This window comes from Gobio gobio (assembly GCF_949357685.1).
Source record: "Gobio gobio genome assembly, chromosome: 17".
In the NCBI taxonomy this organism is placed as follows: Eukaryota; Metazoa; Chordata; class Actinopteri; order Cypriniformes; family Gobionidae; genus Gobio; species Gobio gobio.
In genome coordinates, this window is record NC_137110.1 from 46,620,819 (window position 1) to 46,640,568 (window position 19,750).

The following is a 19,750-nucleotide window of genomic DNA, read 5'->3' on the forward strand; positions in this document are numbered from 1 at the left end:
ATTTCTGATTATTATCAACATTTAAAACTTTTTTTATATAAATATCTTTACTGTCACTTTTAATTTCAATGCATCCTTGATAAATCAGTCCTTCCAGAAAAATGCGGCTTTTTTTTGTTTATGCGGCACGTTTTCTTAAAAAATGCGATGGAAAATGCGGGATATTTATGCAATTTTATGCAATGAAATTGCGGGAACTTGCAAAAACTGCGGTTTGATGAAAAAGAGAAAACAAGCACTACATCACAGAAAGTGCTGGGAATATTTAAGTTCTCATCTTGTTTTATTGAAGACCTTAATAAACACATGGCTCAAATTTACAAAACATTGAGTCAAACAAGTTCTGTAGCTTTACAAAAGGAATATGCTACAACTTCTGAAAAAATGAATAAATAACTTCCTGTTTTACAGAGGTAGCTATACAAAACAGACATTTGAGTGCTTCCAATGCACAAAGTGCAATCTCTTAAAGGGTTAGTTCACCCAAAAATGAAAATTCTGTCATTAATGACTTCCCCTCATGTCGTTGGACACCCGTAAGACCTCCGTTCATCTTCGGAACATATCTTGAAATCCAATGGCTCTGAAAGGCCTCCATCGGCACAATGAACTTTACACTCTCAAGACCCATAAAAGGTACTAAAGACGTCATTACAAAGTCCATCTCACTACAGTGGTTCTACAATAACTTTATAAAGTGACGAGAATAGTTTTTGTGCGCAAAAAAAAAACTAAATAAAGACTTATATAGTGATGACCGATTTCAAAACACGGCATCATGAAGCTTCAAAGCGTTATGAATCAGCGAGTAGATTCATGATTCGGATTGCGTGTCAAACTGCTGAAATACATGACTTTGGCGATCCAAACCGCTGAATCGACTCACTGATTCATAACGCTTCGAAGCTTCATGATGCTGTGTTTCGAAATTGGTCAACACACCGGGAAACTGCTTTGCACGGTCTTTTGCAGTTATTTTTGTTGGCAAATGGGAATTTGCATGCTTCATCATGGTTTCACCGATATCTATGGTTTTACCACGGGGTTTGCAGCTTTTCGATGACGTTCACGTCGGGTAATTACGTCACTTCAAAACGTTCCCATGGCAATAGGGGGAAATGGCGGCTCTTGTGTGAAGTAAACAAACATTTTTCAACTTTCTGCTAATATACTGTATATGACTTTTTTGCAACGAAAATGCAGGGATTATGAAATCATGCTAACCCCCGCATATTTTGCACGCGGAAATAGGCAATTTATGCAGCGAAAGTGCAGCATATTTGAATAAATATAAAATATAAATATGCGGACTTTGGCTGATTATGCATTAAATCATGCGATTGCATAATCGCATTTTTCTGGAGGGACTGATTATAAACAGTATTTGTTTCTTTCAAAAAACAAAAAGACCTTAGTTCCTGCAGACATCAGGCATGGCATTCTGAACTCAGTGAGAGCAGACATTCCAGGTGTTAATGAAAGGGTTGCTGGTTTCCATGAAGGTGTAATTGCTGGGTAGAGCGAGTGTGTTTGGGGGTGTTAATTACCTGTAGACCAGGATGTTTTTCTGGGCGAGGATTTGCGTCCTTATCAACAAGCATCAAGATAGTGTGCACTGCATGAAGGGCCTGCTCCTGTATCACACACACACACACACACACATTGTGTTTTCATGTTTTATGCTGACTTTCCATAGAAATAATGATTTTTATACTGTATAAACTATATATTTTCTCCCCTTACACTAACCCTACCCCTAAACCTACCAATCACACAAAACTTTCTGCATTTTTACATTTTCAAAAAACATCACTGAGTATGATTTATAGACTGTCTTCCTCTTGGGGACCAAAAATGTCCCCACAAGGATTTCGGATATTGCCATCTTTGTGGGGACATGGATTTGATTTGTTTTCTGGGCACATCCTCACCTGAACCATGAGCAGTGATTTGTAGAACACAGAGGGCAAAGGGCACTTCCTGCTGTCAATCACTACAGTAAGTCCCAGCTCTCTGACCTCCGTCCTGGGAAGGAAAAAAAAAACATACACCTTATTTTACATCATACGTGATTCTGGGATTACACTCAATAGGACACACTCAATATATATACACATATAAACAGGAACAGTTTAAGAAAAATATTCAGACATTGTAGAGCAAACAAACACCAGGGGCACATTCAAGCTCAAACCGGTGCGCAACGTTTTGCTACGGTTTCCGGGTTGAACGAAATGTTTCTTGGAAACGGTGTGCAACGGGGTTTGAGATTTTCTGTTGTTTGGTGGGTGTGTCAAAAATGTCAGTCCAATCAGCAGCAACCACACAGTATTAAAGAGACAGCTCACACAAGTAAAGTTGTTTACAATTGTGTCCGCTGCAGTTCGGTATACACAATAATCGAAGATATTAGAAGACCTGTTTGTTGTAAGAGTTTTATAGTAAAACATAGCATATCAATATGATGATATAGGTAGTTGTTTTTATTTTTAGCTTCATTGCCAGGCAATTGTATTTATATACCCAATTTCATACACAATGGTAATTATTAAGTGCTTTACATAAAAATGAGAAAGAAAATACAAGGTATTGAAAAAGTAAGGACTAAAATAAATAATGGCCTTCTCGGCTGCCATGGTTGCAACTCTTGCGTCATCAGAACAACCAGACAGTAAAAGAAATGGACAGAGCGACCCCATAGGCTTCGACGGGGAAAATTGAAGTCAGTTAGAAGCACTCACTTCCTGATGGCTGAGTGTACTGCGCAGCCTCAGACTGAGCTTGACCACGTAGATGTGACGTGAGCAACCTGTCTGACAGTGGCAAGTCTTCTTGTAGTTGTGCAACATAAAATCTGAATCACCGAATCTTGTAGAGACAGAGAGAGTGAGCAGGAGCAACTTTTGATGAATGAAGCAGGATTTGCGACATCTCTATCGGCGTTTATGCCTCCACGTCCCCCTGACTACCTCATAGACAGTAAAAGATTGCCTACGAGCTTCTCAGGTCTATACGGTACAGCGTGTCGCATGGTTATGACGCAATCGTTAGCCTACTTTTTACAAAAACGGCTTCTACGGGGCGATAGTGTAAGATACAAGGTAATGGAGCATTTTATACATTGTCGTGTTTGTTTAGAAATAAACAATGGACAAATGGAGTCTTTAAACGCCTCAGATGTAAAGATATTCGCTGTCAAAGTGAGGCCAAAATGAATGGGAGTCAATGGGATGCTAACAACAGGTGATGGCTTGGTTAGCAATGGCTGCCCCCTTTCCGGGGGCTGGATTACCCCCTTGAGAACAACGCACCACCATTTCCGTTTTCATACGTAAAAATATACAAATCAAAAATCTATTATTGAAGTAATATTGAGCTATAACCACAAAAGTGTTTTTAAAAAAAACATGTAGGTTTTTAAGCATTTTCAGAATGATTGAATGTGAGGAAAAATACCCTAAATAGTACTCAAAATGATATAGCGTACATAAAGTAAAGGAATCATTTTCCTGATTACCCTGGCGGGGTATATTTTTGAGATAATGACTGCTGACTGTATTTGCCCCGCTTATTAGGCTACTCGGCTACTCACCACCAAATAATAAATAAACACAGATTGGTTTGTAACTTTGTATTAAATGAGAGCGCGGTTTAATACTAAAGACATGAAAGTAGCGCCGGTTTCTTTTACCCTGATGAGCTCATTCCGTTCGTTCCAATAGTTTGGCACTAGAATGAAAACCATTAAATATATAGCCTATATAATGTATAATGTATATTTCTAATATTCAATTTTAGAGTAATTCTTCTATTCTAAATAGTGCACAAGCCTGATATATACACCCTACTGATGCTTGTTTTCACATCGCTGGGTATTTGGTGTACTTTATATCCAAATAGGACTGCCTCTAATGCCCCCTTGTGGTGATTGAGCAGACTGTTCTCTCTTTGGTACCTGGGAATGGAGTGCAGGTAGAGCAGAAGTCTGCAAAACTCCAGAGGAGAGAGATGAGAGGACGCCCAGCCTTTCCTGCCTCCATAGACCTCAACCATGGCCCGGCCAGCTCTGTCACGACTGCCTTGAATTGGTAAGAACCAGAACGGGTTAAAACAACAACAACACAATTTAACAGACTGTCACTGTTCATATTTTGTGTGATTTAGCGTGGGATAGCATTGTCGTTTTGGCAAAGATCATGACTGAATTTAAGAGCAAAAGCAAACAGATAAGTGACCATTGTATAAAACACTGAATGGAGACAGTCAGACGCACAAGTTGTGGATGTTCTGTATTTGGATTGATTGCAAGTGGCTGCATGCTAACTGCTATATTAATGAGACTGAACTGTTTGTAAACATTCACATTACAAACTCTATATGATTAGTCATACATGCCTAACAGCCCTCAAAAACTGGAAAGAGTCAGAACTTGTTCTTTTTTTTTACTGACATCAGCATTTACATGTGATGCATTTAGCTTTATCTAAAGTTGAATGTCCAACCTACTGTATGTTTGAAGTTGTAAAAAGTTAGCAGCAAAGTGGTCATTTAGAAGGTCATTCAAAATTCAAAGGTAACTTTATAGAATTAATATTATAGTTTCATAAACCCTGACTCTGTTTGTTAAAAGATGAATCATTTTACTCACCTTCATAAAGAAGCCCTAAAAGGCCTTGCATTATCGTTCTTTTTTAGTGTGTGATCATGAAGTTTGGGGGCTAGTTTGTTTTCCTCATAGTTCTATGTGAAAAAGCCTGCCTGTTGCTCTCAATTTCTCTGGTCAAAGTAAAAACAAATTTGCTCAATCATTATTTAGCAGTACATAAAAGAGAAAACTATATGTAAGACTTTTATGTTGTTTTCTCATTAGGTTGTTTTGTTCTGTAGCCTCATGTTATTTATGCCTTTTTGTCTATGAGACATTAGGCATGATTATTGCATTATGATTGTCAAGCTTAAATAAAAAAGCATGATAACAGTAGTCCATAAAGCTTGTGTTATATTCCAAAATCATATGGTAGTCTTGTGTGAGAACAGCCTTGAATTCAGTCATTAGTGACAATCTTCCTTTCAACCGGAGCTCTCAAATATTATTCAGGCTTGTATTGCACTAACCAATGGCACTTTTGGTTCTCTTGCGTCTGTTTCTCAATCAAAGCTTCAGTATCATACGTATGGACTATTTTGTATTTATTTATTTATTTGTTGTGTGAATGTGATTTCTCAAAGTACATGTTCATGAATCAACATTTTTGTTGATCTTGGAACATTCCAATCAGATTTTAGGGACCAGTTTACAGTTTATGCTAAGTTTAGGTTTAAAACAAAGGGATAGGTACTTCTACATAGGGGTGGGCGATATCTCGATATTTAAAATATATCGAGATATTTTTTAAACACGATATGTATTTTGACATATCGTATATATCGATATATTGTTTATATTTAATTCTGATTACGCCACTTTGCTTGTTTGCCTTCTCTGTGCTGTGCTCGCCCCCGCTCGCTCGCCCCCCGCCTCCTTGCTTTTGTTCCCCCTCCCCTCGCGTGTTGTCATGGCGGCGTCTGCAACCAGCTCGGAGGCTACAGAACTCGTCTTAAAAACAACTGGCTCCATTATATGGAGATACTTCGGTTTTAAGGCGTCAGACGAACAGCAGACATATGTCTACTGCCATGAATGCCGACAGTTGGTTCTCAAACACTTGATCCAAGATACAGTTTACCTAGGCGGCATTACTTTGCGAGACAAGAACTCCCGCGACTGTACACTACGGAGAGAGAGCGGCTTGCTTGCTGGAGAAGGTTACTTACTATGCCCTTGATTTGAGTTGTTTTATTTTTGAATGAAAATTCATTATTTGCATGCGTTTTAAAGCCTTGCGCGTAGGGCACCATGCGCTTTCCTGAGCGCGCGCACTAAAAGCCTGTCAAACAAGTGATTACTGGACTAAATCTTACTGCGCTAATACTGTCAAATACACACAAGGTTAACACAGTCGGTTATGTCTAAAGTGAAAGTAAAATCGGCGTGTGTCTGAATATTAGATGCGTGAAAGTCTTAAATTGACAGCAGGGCAGCCTAGTGAACACACTGCCGCTTGTCCTTAAAGGGACAGTTCACTCTAAAATGATGTCATTATTTACTCACTCTAATGTTGTTCCAAACCTGTATTAATTTCTTCTGTTGAACACAGACAGCTGATGGTAGCAATTGACATTCATATTATTATTTCCTACAATGGGGACCAGCAACTGTTTGGTTTCCAATACTCTTCAAAATATATGTTATGTCCAACAGAAGAAAGAACTTTATTCAGGTTTAAAACAACTTGAGCGCGAGTAATCAATGACAGAATTTTCATTTTTGAGTGAACTATTCCTTTAGTGGTTAATAAAATAACAAAAGACAAAATCACTCACGGTTCTTGACTGAAAAACTAATACAGTAGCTTTAATAAGAATCAATGTATATTTTATAGGGAAGTCTATGTAGTGTTTTATTTTTACATTTATTAATTCAATTTCATACTTAAATGCTGCTGTACAGCTCTGAGCTGCCAGTGTAAATCTTTATAAATTTATATTTATTTTATATTATACAGTACACTAGGAATGTGTACAAGGTTTTTTAAAAGTAAAGTTTTAAGTTTAAGTAAGGTTTTTCAAGTCTTTTAAGTAAAATAAAGAAAGAGTATTGCAATAAAAAAATAGTATTTTTTCCTCCTTAAGCTCTTGCTGTTCGGCTAAGAATAGAATAGCAAAAATCTGATTCAACTAGCCATCAGAACCGAACCGAAAACCGTGGTAAAAAAAACGAGGTATGTATTGAACCGTGGACTTACTGTATTGTTGCATCCCTACTTTGTTCCTACATGAACTGCCTACCTCTTTGCACTTCAATAAAAAAAAAGACTTTGTGGTATTTGGCATATTTGTTTTTGCAATAGTTTTTGGGGGGTTATTTTTCCTGTAAAGATATCGAGATATATATCGTATATCGAGATATAGCAAAATATATCGAGATATATTTTTTGCTCCATATCGCCCAGCCCTACTTCTACACCAGTGTTATTCATCTTATATTTCCCTCAGATTTTAGTGTAGGGATAGGGTTAAGACTACATTTTAGGACAGGAATGTTGTTCAAAAGCAGCAAAAGATGTTGATCAGGGTGACCTTGTTGTTGAGGAGACTGGGTATGACTATTTTTGGATAAATAGTTCTTGCTCAAGGGCACAGTTATCTTAGACTTAGATTAGTCTTCGCATGGATCAGTCATATCCCTAAGCTTTAATCACTACACTACACCACACCACAACACAACACATAAATTCATAATTAAAAATTGATTAGCAGGCATACCTGGTAGACAGATGATGCCTAGCTGGAGAAGGCTCTTGATTGTGGGGTCCTGGGAATGGAGAGTTTCCTGAACTCTATTCTCAGACTGATCAGCGTGTGATTTCTGAAGCTCTACTCCATTAACATCTGGTGTCCCAGCTTGTCCAGATGAGTAGATTTCTTAGAAAGAGGAGAAATTACTTTTATTTTCAACATTGGTAAATATAACAAAACAAAAGCCTAATTCAACTTGTTGGACCTTTTCTGAACTGACTGCATGAGTGGACATCTAAGATGTGTGTCACAGCTAGATGGAGCTGTTGATCTCCCATTTAGAAAATCTTTAGGAAAAAATGATTTATAAACTAAAGCCACAATCCTCCTCTTCCCATTTACAAAGACATCTAACAGATTCCCCATAAATGGGGGGGTAGTTATTTCTGTTCCCTGCTCTGGCTCTTGGTCCTCATGAATGCTTTCATTCTGTTATACTGAGGAAAGAGATCAGATGAAGGACTGCTGAAATTCCCCTGTGGAACGCTGTGCACACTCCTGACCTTTGGCCAGTGTCACATTGCACTCTTTTAAGATGTCCTTTCAGATTGGTGTATTTTCTCCTCAGCAGAGGACCAGGGTCAAGGTCGTCTGTAAATCAGTCGATATGTGTCGTGGCGGGCAGCAACTAGACATGGCCTCATACTAGTAGTCGTTTTTGTAAATGACTGTTCATATCAGTCATGTCTGAACATGCTTTTCATTTAAGGATAAAGATCTAAGAAACAGCATGTTGGCCAGACATCATGTTGCTTCAGATGTTCTTATAACAACAAAGTGAGATGTGGGGTAAAAATCTGTATGCAATTAGTTGACACACACAGCACGCAACCACAGAAAGAACTTTTAGAATATTTCTTCTTATTCGTTTCTTCTAAATGCCTGTAACCAATCACAAACACAAATTCCTTTCACATGAAGTGATCTAACTCAACTTACCCTTTCTTGCTTCTTGTCGTCTGTTTAATTTTGGGGACACCAAATTAGCTGTGTGTTTTATTCCCTGGATAGCAGGCAACATGGGGATGATCTCAGGGTAGACATCACTGTGGCTTCTGTTGGTCGGCTTGTGTGATTGCAGACACTCTCTGGTTGTTTCCGAGACTGAAGAGGTTGAGCGGGATTTAGACCTGTTTTTACCTTTGATCACCTGTACAGGTGAACCTTGGCCTCTTCCACAATGTCTGTCATCACAGAGGACTTTGTAGTCCAAATGCCTGTTCTCGTTTTGGAAAAGGATCTGACTGAACTGGGGCTGAAATAGAGCCGGTGTTTGTTCAGAGGCCTGTGTTAGCTGGTTTTGTGAGTGCTGAATTGGATTGAAACCCTGCAAACATAGATTAGCATCTTGTCTGTGACCACTGTGGTCAGGTAAAGCCCTGAGTCCCATTTTGGGTAAGTGTTGGGTTTTGGCGTGCTTCTGGCTGCTAATCCGCATCTGAAATGAATCTTGTCTAAAAGAGTTGTTCAGACAGTAATGTCTTTTGTCGGGTAATGCCTTAGTTCCTAGTACAGTCTGATTGACATCCTGTTGCCCAGTGAGGAATGACTTGTGTTGTTGTCTTGCTGGAACCATGATAGGCATCCGATGGGTCATATGTTGGTCAAGAGACTCTGCATTCTCTCTTGAAATACAGTCATGAGGTACACTTTGACTTGGCTGGGATGAGTCCTTTGGGTTTTGCTTTTGTTGGGCTGAGTTCTCAAAGGATTGCATCGGGTTTCTGTCTGCTTGGTTTGGTGTCTGGCCAAATGTACAACTCGAAGGTTTAAGTCTGAGGCCAACTCTATATCCCTCACAGCTTGGCTCAAGCACCTCTACATCTGTCCTTGTTTCATCTAGAGAAGGTAGCATACTTGATCTCTCAAAATTCACTGGGTTTCGGAGAGCTGCCACGTAAGACTGACGATACCTGCATTTGGATTCTGGATCGTTTTGCATGATCTCAGATGGCTGTTTGATATGCATGCAAGGATTGCAGTCCTCACCATACAGGTTGACATTGCTATTTGGGGCAGGTTGAGCTGTCCTGACTAGCTTGAAGCCCAGTGGTTTTGTAGGGATTGCTATTTTGTTGAGTACCAAAGTCTCTTTCTCCTTGTTAAATTCCAATAGATCCACATATTCTCCTTCCAGCTCTCGGTTGTGCCTGCTGTCCCATGTATTAGGAGAGACCCAGCCAACAGGTTTACCAGCAAAACTGCTGATTGGATGTCCTTGATCAACCTTCACCAGTCTGCTACCACCCTCCACCAGCTGAACAGAAACCGGCATCCCATCTTTTGCAGGAAGGATCTTAGTTTCCATTTCAAATGGAAAGAAGTCTACAGGTACCTGTGACTCGTTCTCTGAAATCTCAGTTTCAAGATCTTTCACACGGAGAGTCGCAATTGAGCATGTCTTTGTTTCAGGCCAAATGTTAGATTTGGGCCTGTCAAGGAATTCCGGGTTGGCAACCTCGTTCCAAGGTACCTTCACAACACCCTGGTCTGAGGAAAGCACACACTGACATAGAGGATTTCCATGACGTCCCTCATTTATTTCCCTTAGCCAGGACTCTGTGAATATGCATGGATAGGATGTCTCCAGGATGGGCGTCCCCTCAATTGTAGGACCATCCAGCACCCTGGAACCTGCTTGCAGTACCAGATTCTCCTGCCCCAGAAGGTCTTCCTGCACAAGAAGACTTTTGAGGACGATTCGGGCTGACTGCTCTCCGAAAGGTTCCACCTGCAAGTAGAAATCTCCAGGTCGGAGCAGTAAAGGGTTGATGGGGGCGAGTTGGATCACCACACGATCTCTCAGGCACAATGGCCAACCCTCACACCGGAATAGGACATCGGAGTATGCAGCCTATTGGGAGAGAGAGAAAGAGCAAAGCTGGTTTGACGAAGCTTGCAGATAATTTTGGATTGACAGATTTTACGATCACCAGATTCCTAATGGCTTGGGTCTTGATGCCGTTTATTGGCTTGCATGCAAACATTCTTGAATGCGCTTCAGAAGAAGCTGCCTCGGAAGGCCTTTGTTCTTTCTGAAGTTAAAACAAAACAATCTTGTGCTGAGTGGACAAGGATAAGTAGCATGTGGGATCTGTGCCATAAAAGTCCACATGGAAGAAATGGCTGCACAGGAAACTGCTTTCATCTTGCCTGTCTACTTACATGCTTTACCCTTTAAAGGCTTAGTTCACCCAAACATGAAAATGCATAATTGACTCGCTCTTATATCATTCACACTGTCCTTTTTACATGCACTCTAAGCATGCATTGAGCAGGCTCCAAAAAGTACCATAAAAGTAGTGCATATAACCCTACTGCATATTCCAACTCTTCTGAACCTTCATGTTAGCTTTTAAATTTAGGAACACTCTTAATTTTAATGTTGAAACGTGGAACATGTTTGTTCGATTGTGACTACGTGTTTTACTGTAATATACCATAAGATATTATTCACTGAAACACTCTCTCTTTGCTTCGGGTCTCAAATTTCATTGTATGGCTTCAGAAGACTTGGAATATAGTGCACAAGTCTGTGGACTTCCATGTTTCACTGAAGAAAAAGTCATACAGGTTTGGGATGACATGAGGGTAAGTAAATGACACATTTGTAATCTTTAGGTCAACCTTTCCTTAAATTATTAAATTAAAGCAAGTCACTTGGTAGGTAGGCTATTTGACATTTTTAGATGGTTGGCTTTTACTTAGGCGCAATCCAATGGGCTGTGATTAGCATGTTGTACTCACACAGGCAGCTTGTTGCACGCTCTCTAGGATATGTTTGGCTGGGATAAGGAAGTTCAGCAGGCACTGCAGTGCATCTCCATGGTAACGTTCCTCAATGGTGCGAAAGAGTTGGCTGAGAACAGTAGGAGCGGTAGCCTCAAACGGAGGGAAAAGAGACGACAGGGCGCTCTGAATGGACCAGTCCAGAGAGGAAGGGTTCTGAGGTGAAGAAAGAGAGAGAGATTTATTTGTTGTGTTAGTTACTGTATTCCTTGCTTGCATGTAAAACAATATCTGGGGATACATATAACATGATATATGATACTGCAGTCATTTTACATGAGCCCCAAATGCTTTGTCTAAAGATGTAAAATGAGGTTTTTGTGAAATGCCTGTGGCAAAACCTTTTCAGAATTTCAACCCCTCCTAAATCGCACTTGTTACAGAGCCAGGCAAAAAGACAATGAATCTTGTGTCATGTCAAGGTTTCACTGTTTTGGCCTAATCAAAACATTTCTATTCTGTTGTCCACCTTATGAAGGCAGCGTGTCTCTTTCTCAAACCATTGTTTATCTGCTGAGCATGTGTGTGTAATATAGAAACATCCATGTTCATGCACATCTGAAGAATTACAGCTGATTGACCGTCTCATATTTGCTCTCCCAAATATTTATCATACATACGTTTCTCATGCATTCCTCTGTAATGAGGATGTTGGGTTCACCTTTCAAGTGTCCGACTTGGAATAATTTACAAAGCAGATGTGGGAAAAGCACAGGGAATGCAGTGTGGAAAATGAGGGAAGTCTGGATGTCCTTGGTTTAAACCTTAAACAGACTCAACCTGTTACTGAGTGGATTACTATCCACTGCTGGCTAAAGGTTGAATCTCTTAAACTGCATGTTTAAAAATTTGAATGCAGCCCAGTGCAATGTTTAACCATGGAAAGAAAATCAGGCTTTAGCCATGTTAAGATATTTGTGTGTTTAGTCTATTAATCTTTTGGCTCAACAGACTTACTGGCTTCCTGTTTAAGATGATTACAGGACCTGAGTGTGATCTCTCACAGGAAGTTTATGTCTGCTTAGGAAAGAACAAACATAAACAAATCCCTTCCCTTTTAAAGAAAAAAAGTAATTTCTACGATTTAGTTCCAGGGTTAGTTTAGTTCTAAATTATTAAGCATATGCCTTTCATTTCAGTTTTCCAGTTTATGTTTTCATTTTCATTAATAATGATAACAATGAAATGGCCTGACACAGTAAGTGATGAGTAAGTCACTTTTATTATAACCTGGGGTTATTGATTTGAACAAATACCTAGTCATAAGTCTCTATCTCATCCGACACCATTTGTGCTACAGACATGAATGATTCCTCAAAGTCTGCAGTGTGTCGAATCGACGGAAAACCCCCAGTTTGAGCTCTGTAGTCGTTGAATGATACAGACATCAGATGTCTGCTTTGTCATGTATTCATCTATGAAGTATGCACACATTGATGTTTATCAGTACTAGACTTTCTCACGTTCTCACCATTTCCTGCTTGATATTCCCAGTGATTTATGATAAAGCATTTCGGTATGTTATTACTGGTGTCATTTAACATTTATTGTGTTTCATGAGGTTATTATTCAATAATTTCATGAATTAGATGTAAATTTCACTCAAAAAGTAAAATTCCCCCATAAGTTGTTCTTAACCTGCATAAAGTTCCTGAACGATATTGAAGAATGTTGGTAACCAAACAGTTGCTGGTCCACATTGACTTCCATAGTATAGAAAAAATGCTATGGATACTAAGTCAGTGGGGACCAGAAACTGTTTGGTTACCAACATTCTTCAAAATATCTTTTGTGTTCAGCAGAAAGAAATTCATACAGGATTTTTGCTCAGGAGAGTGAGTAAAAATCATTCAATTTGTTGCTAACATGACCCATCTTCTTTTAAAATATGGGCAATTAAATATGTAAATATTCATAAGCCAATATAGAAACTATAGAATAAATGTACCTTTCAGGTGAACCTTTCTGCTTTTTCTGTTATCGGTAATTTAAATATTCTAAACTAAATTGTCAAATCAAAATTGTAAATAGAACAGTTGCTTTAGTATTTACATTGATGACACTTTTAAAAATATGTAAATGTAAAATGTTCTATTCTTAGAACTATAATATAAGTGACAGCATATACAAAAACAAATCTACTTCTCTTCAATGCAAAATGTTATGTTCACAAAAAAAACACAAGTAAAAGTCAGTGATAAAATAAGAACAAATAAACAAATTGCAAACATCACAAATAAATTTACTAAAATAAAGAGATATGAAATAAGTTTTTCAGGTGGGTCTAACAATAGGTTATAATTCAGGTAAGAAATACTACAGAAATTAAAGTAATCAAATGTAAAATATGACATAAATTAAATTACTGCTTACAGTTAAAGTTATAAAACGTATTCAGTCAAGATCAGAGAGTGATTTTCTGTCTTTTGTTCTTTGATTAACACGACAGACAGCTGCAGGAATATTAGACTACTGTCACTTTAAGAGTTTATGCACGGATCAAATATACTGTTGCACAACGTGTGTGATGTTTCCAAAAAGGACTGTGTTCAACTGAATACTCGTCAAGACGGGCATTTTGACATAACTGAGGAAATCGGCCGGTTCCGGTCCAACATTCATGTCCCTGTTTATTTATTTATCCTTTATTTAACCAGGAGATAGTCCCATTGAGATGTAAATCTCTTCTACCAGGGATTCCTGGCCAAAATGGCAGCACAGAGTATTCACAACAAAATAAAATAAATCCAAAAGACACACAAAACGAGAAGTACAAAATACAAAAAGTTTGGTCCTGTTAGGGGGGCCATCTTATCCCAGTTCTGAATCATTTTACGTTTTGTGGTGTGGCAACTAATTTAACAAATGTTTCTATGTATTTCCCTTAGTAACGAATTGGCTGATAGACTAGGTAAACCCTCAGGCTGAAAACCTGTGCATTTTTCTTTCCTGCTTTCCAAATCTGCTGGGACCAATCACAAACCGGCCATCCACATCGTTTAACACAATGACTATAAAATTGCGTATCATTTGAACTATGCCCGTTGATCACGCCTCTTGTGCAGTAGAAAATACAGAGCAGACTCCCCACACTAATGTTCAGTCTTAAAAGATTGAGCTTGGTCTGTGATAGCCAGACAACTTGGCTGATGCATATTGCTCCATCTTCCCCTTGAAGTCGTATGATCCCAAACAGGATTAGAACAGGACCTTCCACAGTAGGTTTAATGATTAATAATTGTGACTGATTGTGGAAAGACACAATAGCCTTTTTGTTTAATCGTTAACTAAAGTGGTTTGTCTGGGCCATGTGTGCGTTTTGTTCAGGGTGGTCCGTCCTGGGAGCATGTCGAACCGCTGACTTTCCCATCCTCTCTCTTTCTTCTACAGTAAACACATCTGCGTGGTCTCGCCATGGCTCTGCGCCTGTTATGCTGTTTACCCCCGGTACTTCTCCTGTTACACGTCCACACCTCGGTGTTCAAAACGCGTCCAAGTCAAACTTCATTTAACAAATCTTCAGGATCCCAAATGAAGGAAATCTGGGGCCTGGCGTTGTTCCTGTAGTCTGGTATTTGCGTTCAGGAGACTGTCAAATGCATTTTTCTTTGTTTTTGTAAATAAAACCCTTAGATGAAGCCCTTGGCTGAACTTTGGAACATTAATTTGAAGGCTCATTTGATATCTGGAGATGTTAATAGGGTCGGTTTTCCATGTGTAGAAGCACTTTATAGAAATAACGCCCTGTCTGTCTTCTCACCTGCAGGAACGCTCATTTTAGCTGCGTGACAGCTCTCAATTAAATCTAAACATAAATATCTGGTGCAAAAACATCTTTTCATTTGGCAGTGCATAAGTCTATGTAATTACACAACACAAGAGCTCCACAGATAAATATAAGCTTCAGTCTAATGTTTGAAACTCACCAAAGCTCAGCTGTCATTAATTCTGAAGCATAAGATGATTTCATAAATGCACAGCAAACAAACAGCCTTGTATTTAGTGGTGTCTGCTAAGGCAAGCATCGCTAATAGGTTAGTGTAATCGCTCAAGGTCACAACAGTGTCAGTGAAGAGCTTGAGATAAAATATGAGGTGTTTTTAGTGCGTCTTCCAAATCAATCCCATTCATTATTAATTATGCATTAATTATGTTTATTTAGGAGACAAAAATGCATGCTATGAAATTTGATTTAGCATTTCATTCCAAAAATGTTTCAAAATGTAATTTACATGACTGAAAGCTACTTTTAGAATTTTACATCTTAAGCGAATTGCTTAAGTATATTTTATGCAGTATATTTATGTGTACAAAGTCATGTGTGCAGTCCATAGAAGGTTTGTAACTTTCGTACAAGTACATGTTAAGGTTTCAGGCATGCGTGGGGTGGCAAACTTGTGCGTGCTAAGTGCAAAGGCCATTTTTGACTGTAATTAGCCATTAATCAGTGTCATGTATAAACTGCAAATGTCAGCGACATCATCTTTTTATTGTCCACTACGGGTGGGCGATCTTACCAATATTTCATATCACAATCTTATAACAAACAAATCAAGATCCACGATCTGAATCACGATATTCCCAATTTTAAGATCTATTTGCACAATTTAAAAGACAGTATTGATTTAAACAATCAGTTGTCATTAAACCATGAGTTAAACTGCATAGTCTTCACTCTATGTATTAAATATACATTGATTCTTATTAAAAATATAAAGTTATTCAGTCAAGAGCAGTGAGTGATTTTGTCTTTTGTTTTACATTAATGACAGACAGCAGCAGGTATTTACATTAGGCTTTAAGGGCGCTTTCACACCTACCTTGTTTGGTCCGGATTTTCTGACTTTTCAGTTTGGTCCGAATCAAAATCAGGTGTGAAACCTCCCCCGTACCACGGTCCGGACCAAACAGACGAAATTTGGTCCGACGATAAGAGGTAGTCTTGGTCCGGATCAAACTGAACAAAGGTTCAGTTCGTTTCTAGTGTGAAAGCATTTTCTGTATGGTTCGTACTTTCAGACCATTTACAGGAAGTTCCTGTTTATTTTTAATATTTTTTAAATTTCATCTAGGCTACATTGATTATGCAAGGAATAATTGACGACGGGCCGTTCAATTATTAGAATAATAATGCACACCCGAGGTGGTGATGCGGTCACGACGCAAAGTGTGCATTATTTTTCTAATAATTGAACGGCCCGGAGTCAATTATTCCGCTGATACTACGGTTACCACACCTCAAGACATCGATCCGAAGATATATTTAAAGGGATTTGTCCGTTTTTTGTACTTAAATCGCTTTTGTGAGTAGGACTATTTCTTCCGCGTCTCATCCAACGGCTCTTTTGCTAGTTCCAAAACGTAATTTTAAAGGTGTTAACGAAGGCTTGAGCCGTTGATAGCATTCTACTGCAGTTATTAATAAAGTTATTAGAAAGAGAGCGAGAGAGCGAGAGCGAGCGCTTGTGTGAATTAGGCTACCTCTGTGCGTCTCTAAACAGCGCTGTTATTACCTCGCTAGTGAAAAATGTCACGTGTAGCCTTTAAGTTGCTCCACTATATAGGCGAACTGATCAAATTGTCAGGGCAGCGCTGACACCTTTTTGTGCAAACTGTAGTGCGTGTGTGAGCACGTGTGATTTCAGTAATGAGACAGAAAAGCTTGCCTTTGATGTCCGCTTCCATTTGTTGGTTTTCATCTGGACTGTCTAATACTGCTGCCGCACAGTTGTTGAACGTTTTATATTCAACGTAAATATTAATATATACTTTAGGAAAATCGTCTGTAATGTTGTTTTTTAGTCCTGTAATTTCCGTTATTACAGTTAACTATACGAAGTGATATGGAACTGTAATGCGGTCAACAGAGCTGCCTGGAACTACGTTCGCTGTGCGTTTCCCAGAAAATAATTGCACACCTCAGAACGTTCATCAGCCAATCAGATTCAAGCATTCAACAGCCCCGTAGTATAAGAAAAGTGACAAGATGTGCAATCTGATGTGCAAGGTCAGAAATTATTTTAAATGAAATTTTGTAGGCTATGATTTTGTTAGAAAGCCTTTCTTTGATGTGAATTTCGTTTTGTATAAATCGTATCTAAATTTTAATCAATGTTTCATCAGATAGTTGCCTGAAATTGAATAAATAAGAAGCAAATAGTCTATAGTAGGGCTGGGCGATATATCGCATGACATTGTTAGGCGCATCTCGTCAGTAAAGCCGGTTCCTTGATTAGTAGTAAATCGCCATCACCTGCTTTCAGATAGAGCGGCATTTACTACACAGAGCCGTAGTTCACTGACAAGCTGAGCCATATCGCATTAATTATCACGGACGTATCGCCTGCGATAATTAATGCGATATGGCTCAGCTTGTCAGTGAACTACGGCTCTTTGTAGTAAATGCCGCTCTATCTGAAAGCAGGTGATGGCGATTTACTACTAATCAAGGAACCGGCTTTACTGACGAGATGCGCCTAACAATGTCATGCGATATATCGCCCAGCCCTAGTCTATAGCAGACAATAATCGCGGTAGTGATCACATGCTTTGCACATGAACTGGAGCGCATCTCAAATAAACCGAAACTCAGCAGGCTACTTGTCTCACAAACATGAGAAATATGTGTATATAAAGCTTGAAATGTCCACTTCTAAACGTAACGAAAAGAAAATAGTCAAGCAATGCGCACTGTTCAATAGGGGCACGATATGCGTCCGTTCATTCATTCTTGTCAAAGACGCTGACGTCCGACGCACGTCCGTTTACAAACCAATCAATGTCCAGATGCCGCCCACATAGATGATGACGAGTGGACTCAAGTGTGTCATGTAAAGTTCTTTAGTGCGCTCTCATAATTGCAATGTGAAGCCAAACCAAAACTAACCGAATGTATAAAATGTATCAAAACATGAACTTCGGTTCGGACCTTGGTGCGGACTTTCAGGTGTGAAAACGCCCTAAGACCGAATGCATGGATCCAATATGATGACATGCATCCGATTTCTTTCCCAATTGTGTTTATGTAAATAAACAAACATTTTGACATAATTTGTGCATATTTGACCGATTAGGCGTGCACCTGAAACTCCAAGAAAGTGTGTGGGGATCAGTCTCTTTCGCAATTTAATGTACTTTTAATAACCCTTTTTAAAATAAAGCATGTCCTGCGGTAGACTGCATTTTACGACAGTCACGTTACATGATTTGACTGATTTGGACATAGATGGCACAGGCATCTAGTAGGCAGTCGTTGCTGTATTTTAACATTTATTACAAAGACATTAAAGATCACAATCTCCACGATTCGCTTGAAAAGTAGATTGTGGACGTCTTCAAGATCGTTCACGCTATAAAATCGTCAGATCGCCCACCTCTATTGTCCACTGTCATTTCAGGTTTAGGACATGGACTTTGGCAAAATCCCCACACTGCAAATCCACAGACTGAGTTTAGGCTAATTGAATAGATATAGTTCTATAATTAAAAATAGCTAATTAGGTTTTGCAGTGCTTTATTTACATGGGCCTCCTCCGTATACACCCACAGATAGTGCAAACACTCCCACCCAATGCCTGGATGCATGTTGACATGGCACAAAAATTCATTTAATGCCCTCATGACAACTGCATACGTGCCTAACATGGTTATGAAAATAGGCATTATGGCGCAATTTTGCATAACAAGATGATGTAAGATTTCTCATGTGACGCATACTTTTGGACATTTAATAGTTGACAAATTAAAGTGTGAAAAGTGAGTTTTAAGAAAGTTGTTTTAAGGGAGTTTATATCCACAGGACCAAAAGTGCCTGTAGTTGAAGAAATACTTGTATGATAAAATATGGTGCAATAGCAGAATAGTGCCATACATTGTTTAAAAACGCATTCATGTTTTGCTCAAAGAATAAGTCTTGACTTGTGTTTTTGGCAAGGGACAAAAGAGGCCATTTTAAACCCTCTTTTCAAGCTCTGTAATCACCTTAGGGTTGCACAAAGAGCACAAAAATGTTAAAAGTACAAGTGGTAGAAGTTAGAAAGTCCATCTGCACTCTTGAGATGAACACTAATCTAACCTGAACAAGATTCTTCATCATCTGTCAGCTTAGGAAAGTCTCTCATTACAGCTGTCAAATTCCAGTAAGTTGCAATCCTGCTCGCAGCAGCTCTCCTTCTCTTCCTCCTCTCCTCCCTCTTCAGGACAGTGTTGTCTTTGTCTCTGTGCCACTGTGGTTTAACTCCTCACAGAGGGAGTTTGGCACAATGGAGCTGTCTGACTCTCGTCAGACAAACACCTACATCTGACAAAATCCATTAACTCGCTTGTTTGAATACGGTTTTCAAAATAAAGGTTCTTCAGTGATTTTCACAATTTTCTCTACGGAGTTCTTAGGTGATGTGTGTCATTTTATTCTTTATGCTTTTTTTAGAGATTAAAGGCACAATATGTCATTTTTGCTAGAGGTCGTTTATTCAAAACAAAGGCGTAGCTTGATGACACCTTGATTTCGGAGAGCTTTTATTATGTATGCGTATGTGGGGTAATGCAGCGTTGTTTTATCATA

The 19,750-nt window shown here is 39.0% G+C and overlaps 1 protein-coding gene across 2 annotated transcripts in view; it reads right to left on the reverse strand.

Annotated features, from left to right (window-relative positions):
- Positions 1 to 19,750, reverse strand: part of quob (quattro b) — a 70,411-nt gene that overhangs the window by 30,189 nt on the left and 20,472 nt on the right. Inside the window, exons 1-7 of one of the 2 annotated variants that reach the window (XM_079841138.1) lie at positions 19,262 to 19,488; positions 11,146 to 11,343; positions 8,338 to 10,252; positions 7,366 to 7,524; positions 3,956 to 4,079; positions 1,932 to 2,025; positions 1,548 to 1,634 (exon numbers count right to left, since the gene is read on the reverse strand). In XM_079841138.1, coding sequence (XP_079697264.1) covers positions 1,548 to 1,634; positions 1,932 to 2,025; positions 3,956 to 4,079; positions 7,366 to 7,524; positions 8,338 to 10,252; positions 11,146 to 11,343; positions 19,262 to 19,282 — 2,598 coding nt within the window. In that variant the 5' untranslated portion in view covers positions 19,283 to 19,488. Of the gene's footprint in view, positions 1 to 1,547; positions 1,635 to 1,931; positions 2,026 to 3,955; positions 4,080 to 7,365; positions 7,525 to 8,337; positions 10,253 to 11,145; positions 11,344 to 19,261; positions 19,489 to 19,750 lie in introns of those variants that run through there. The other variant, XM_079841139.1, reaches the window with a different exon arrangement.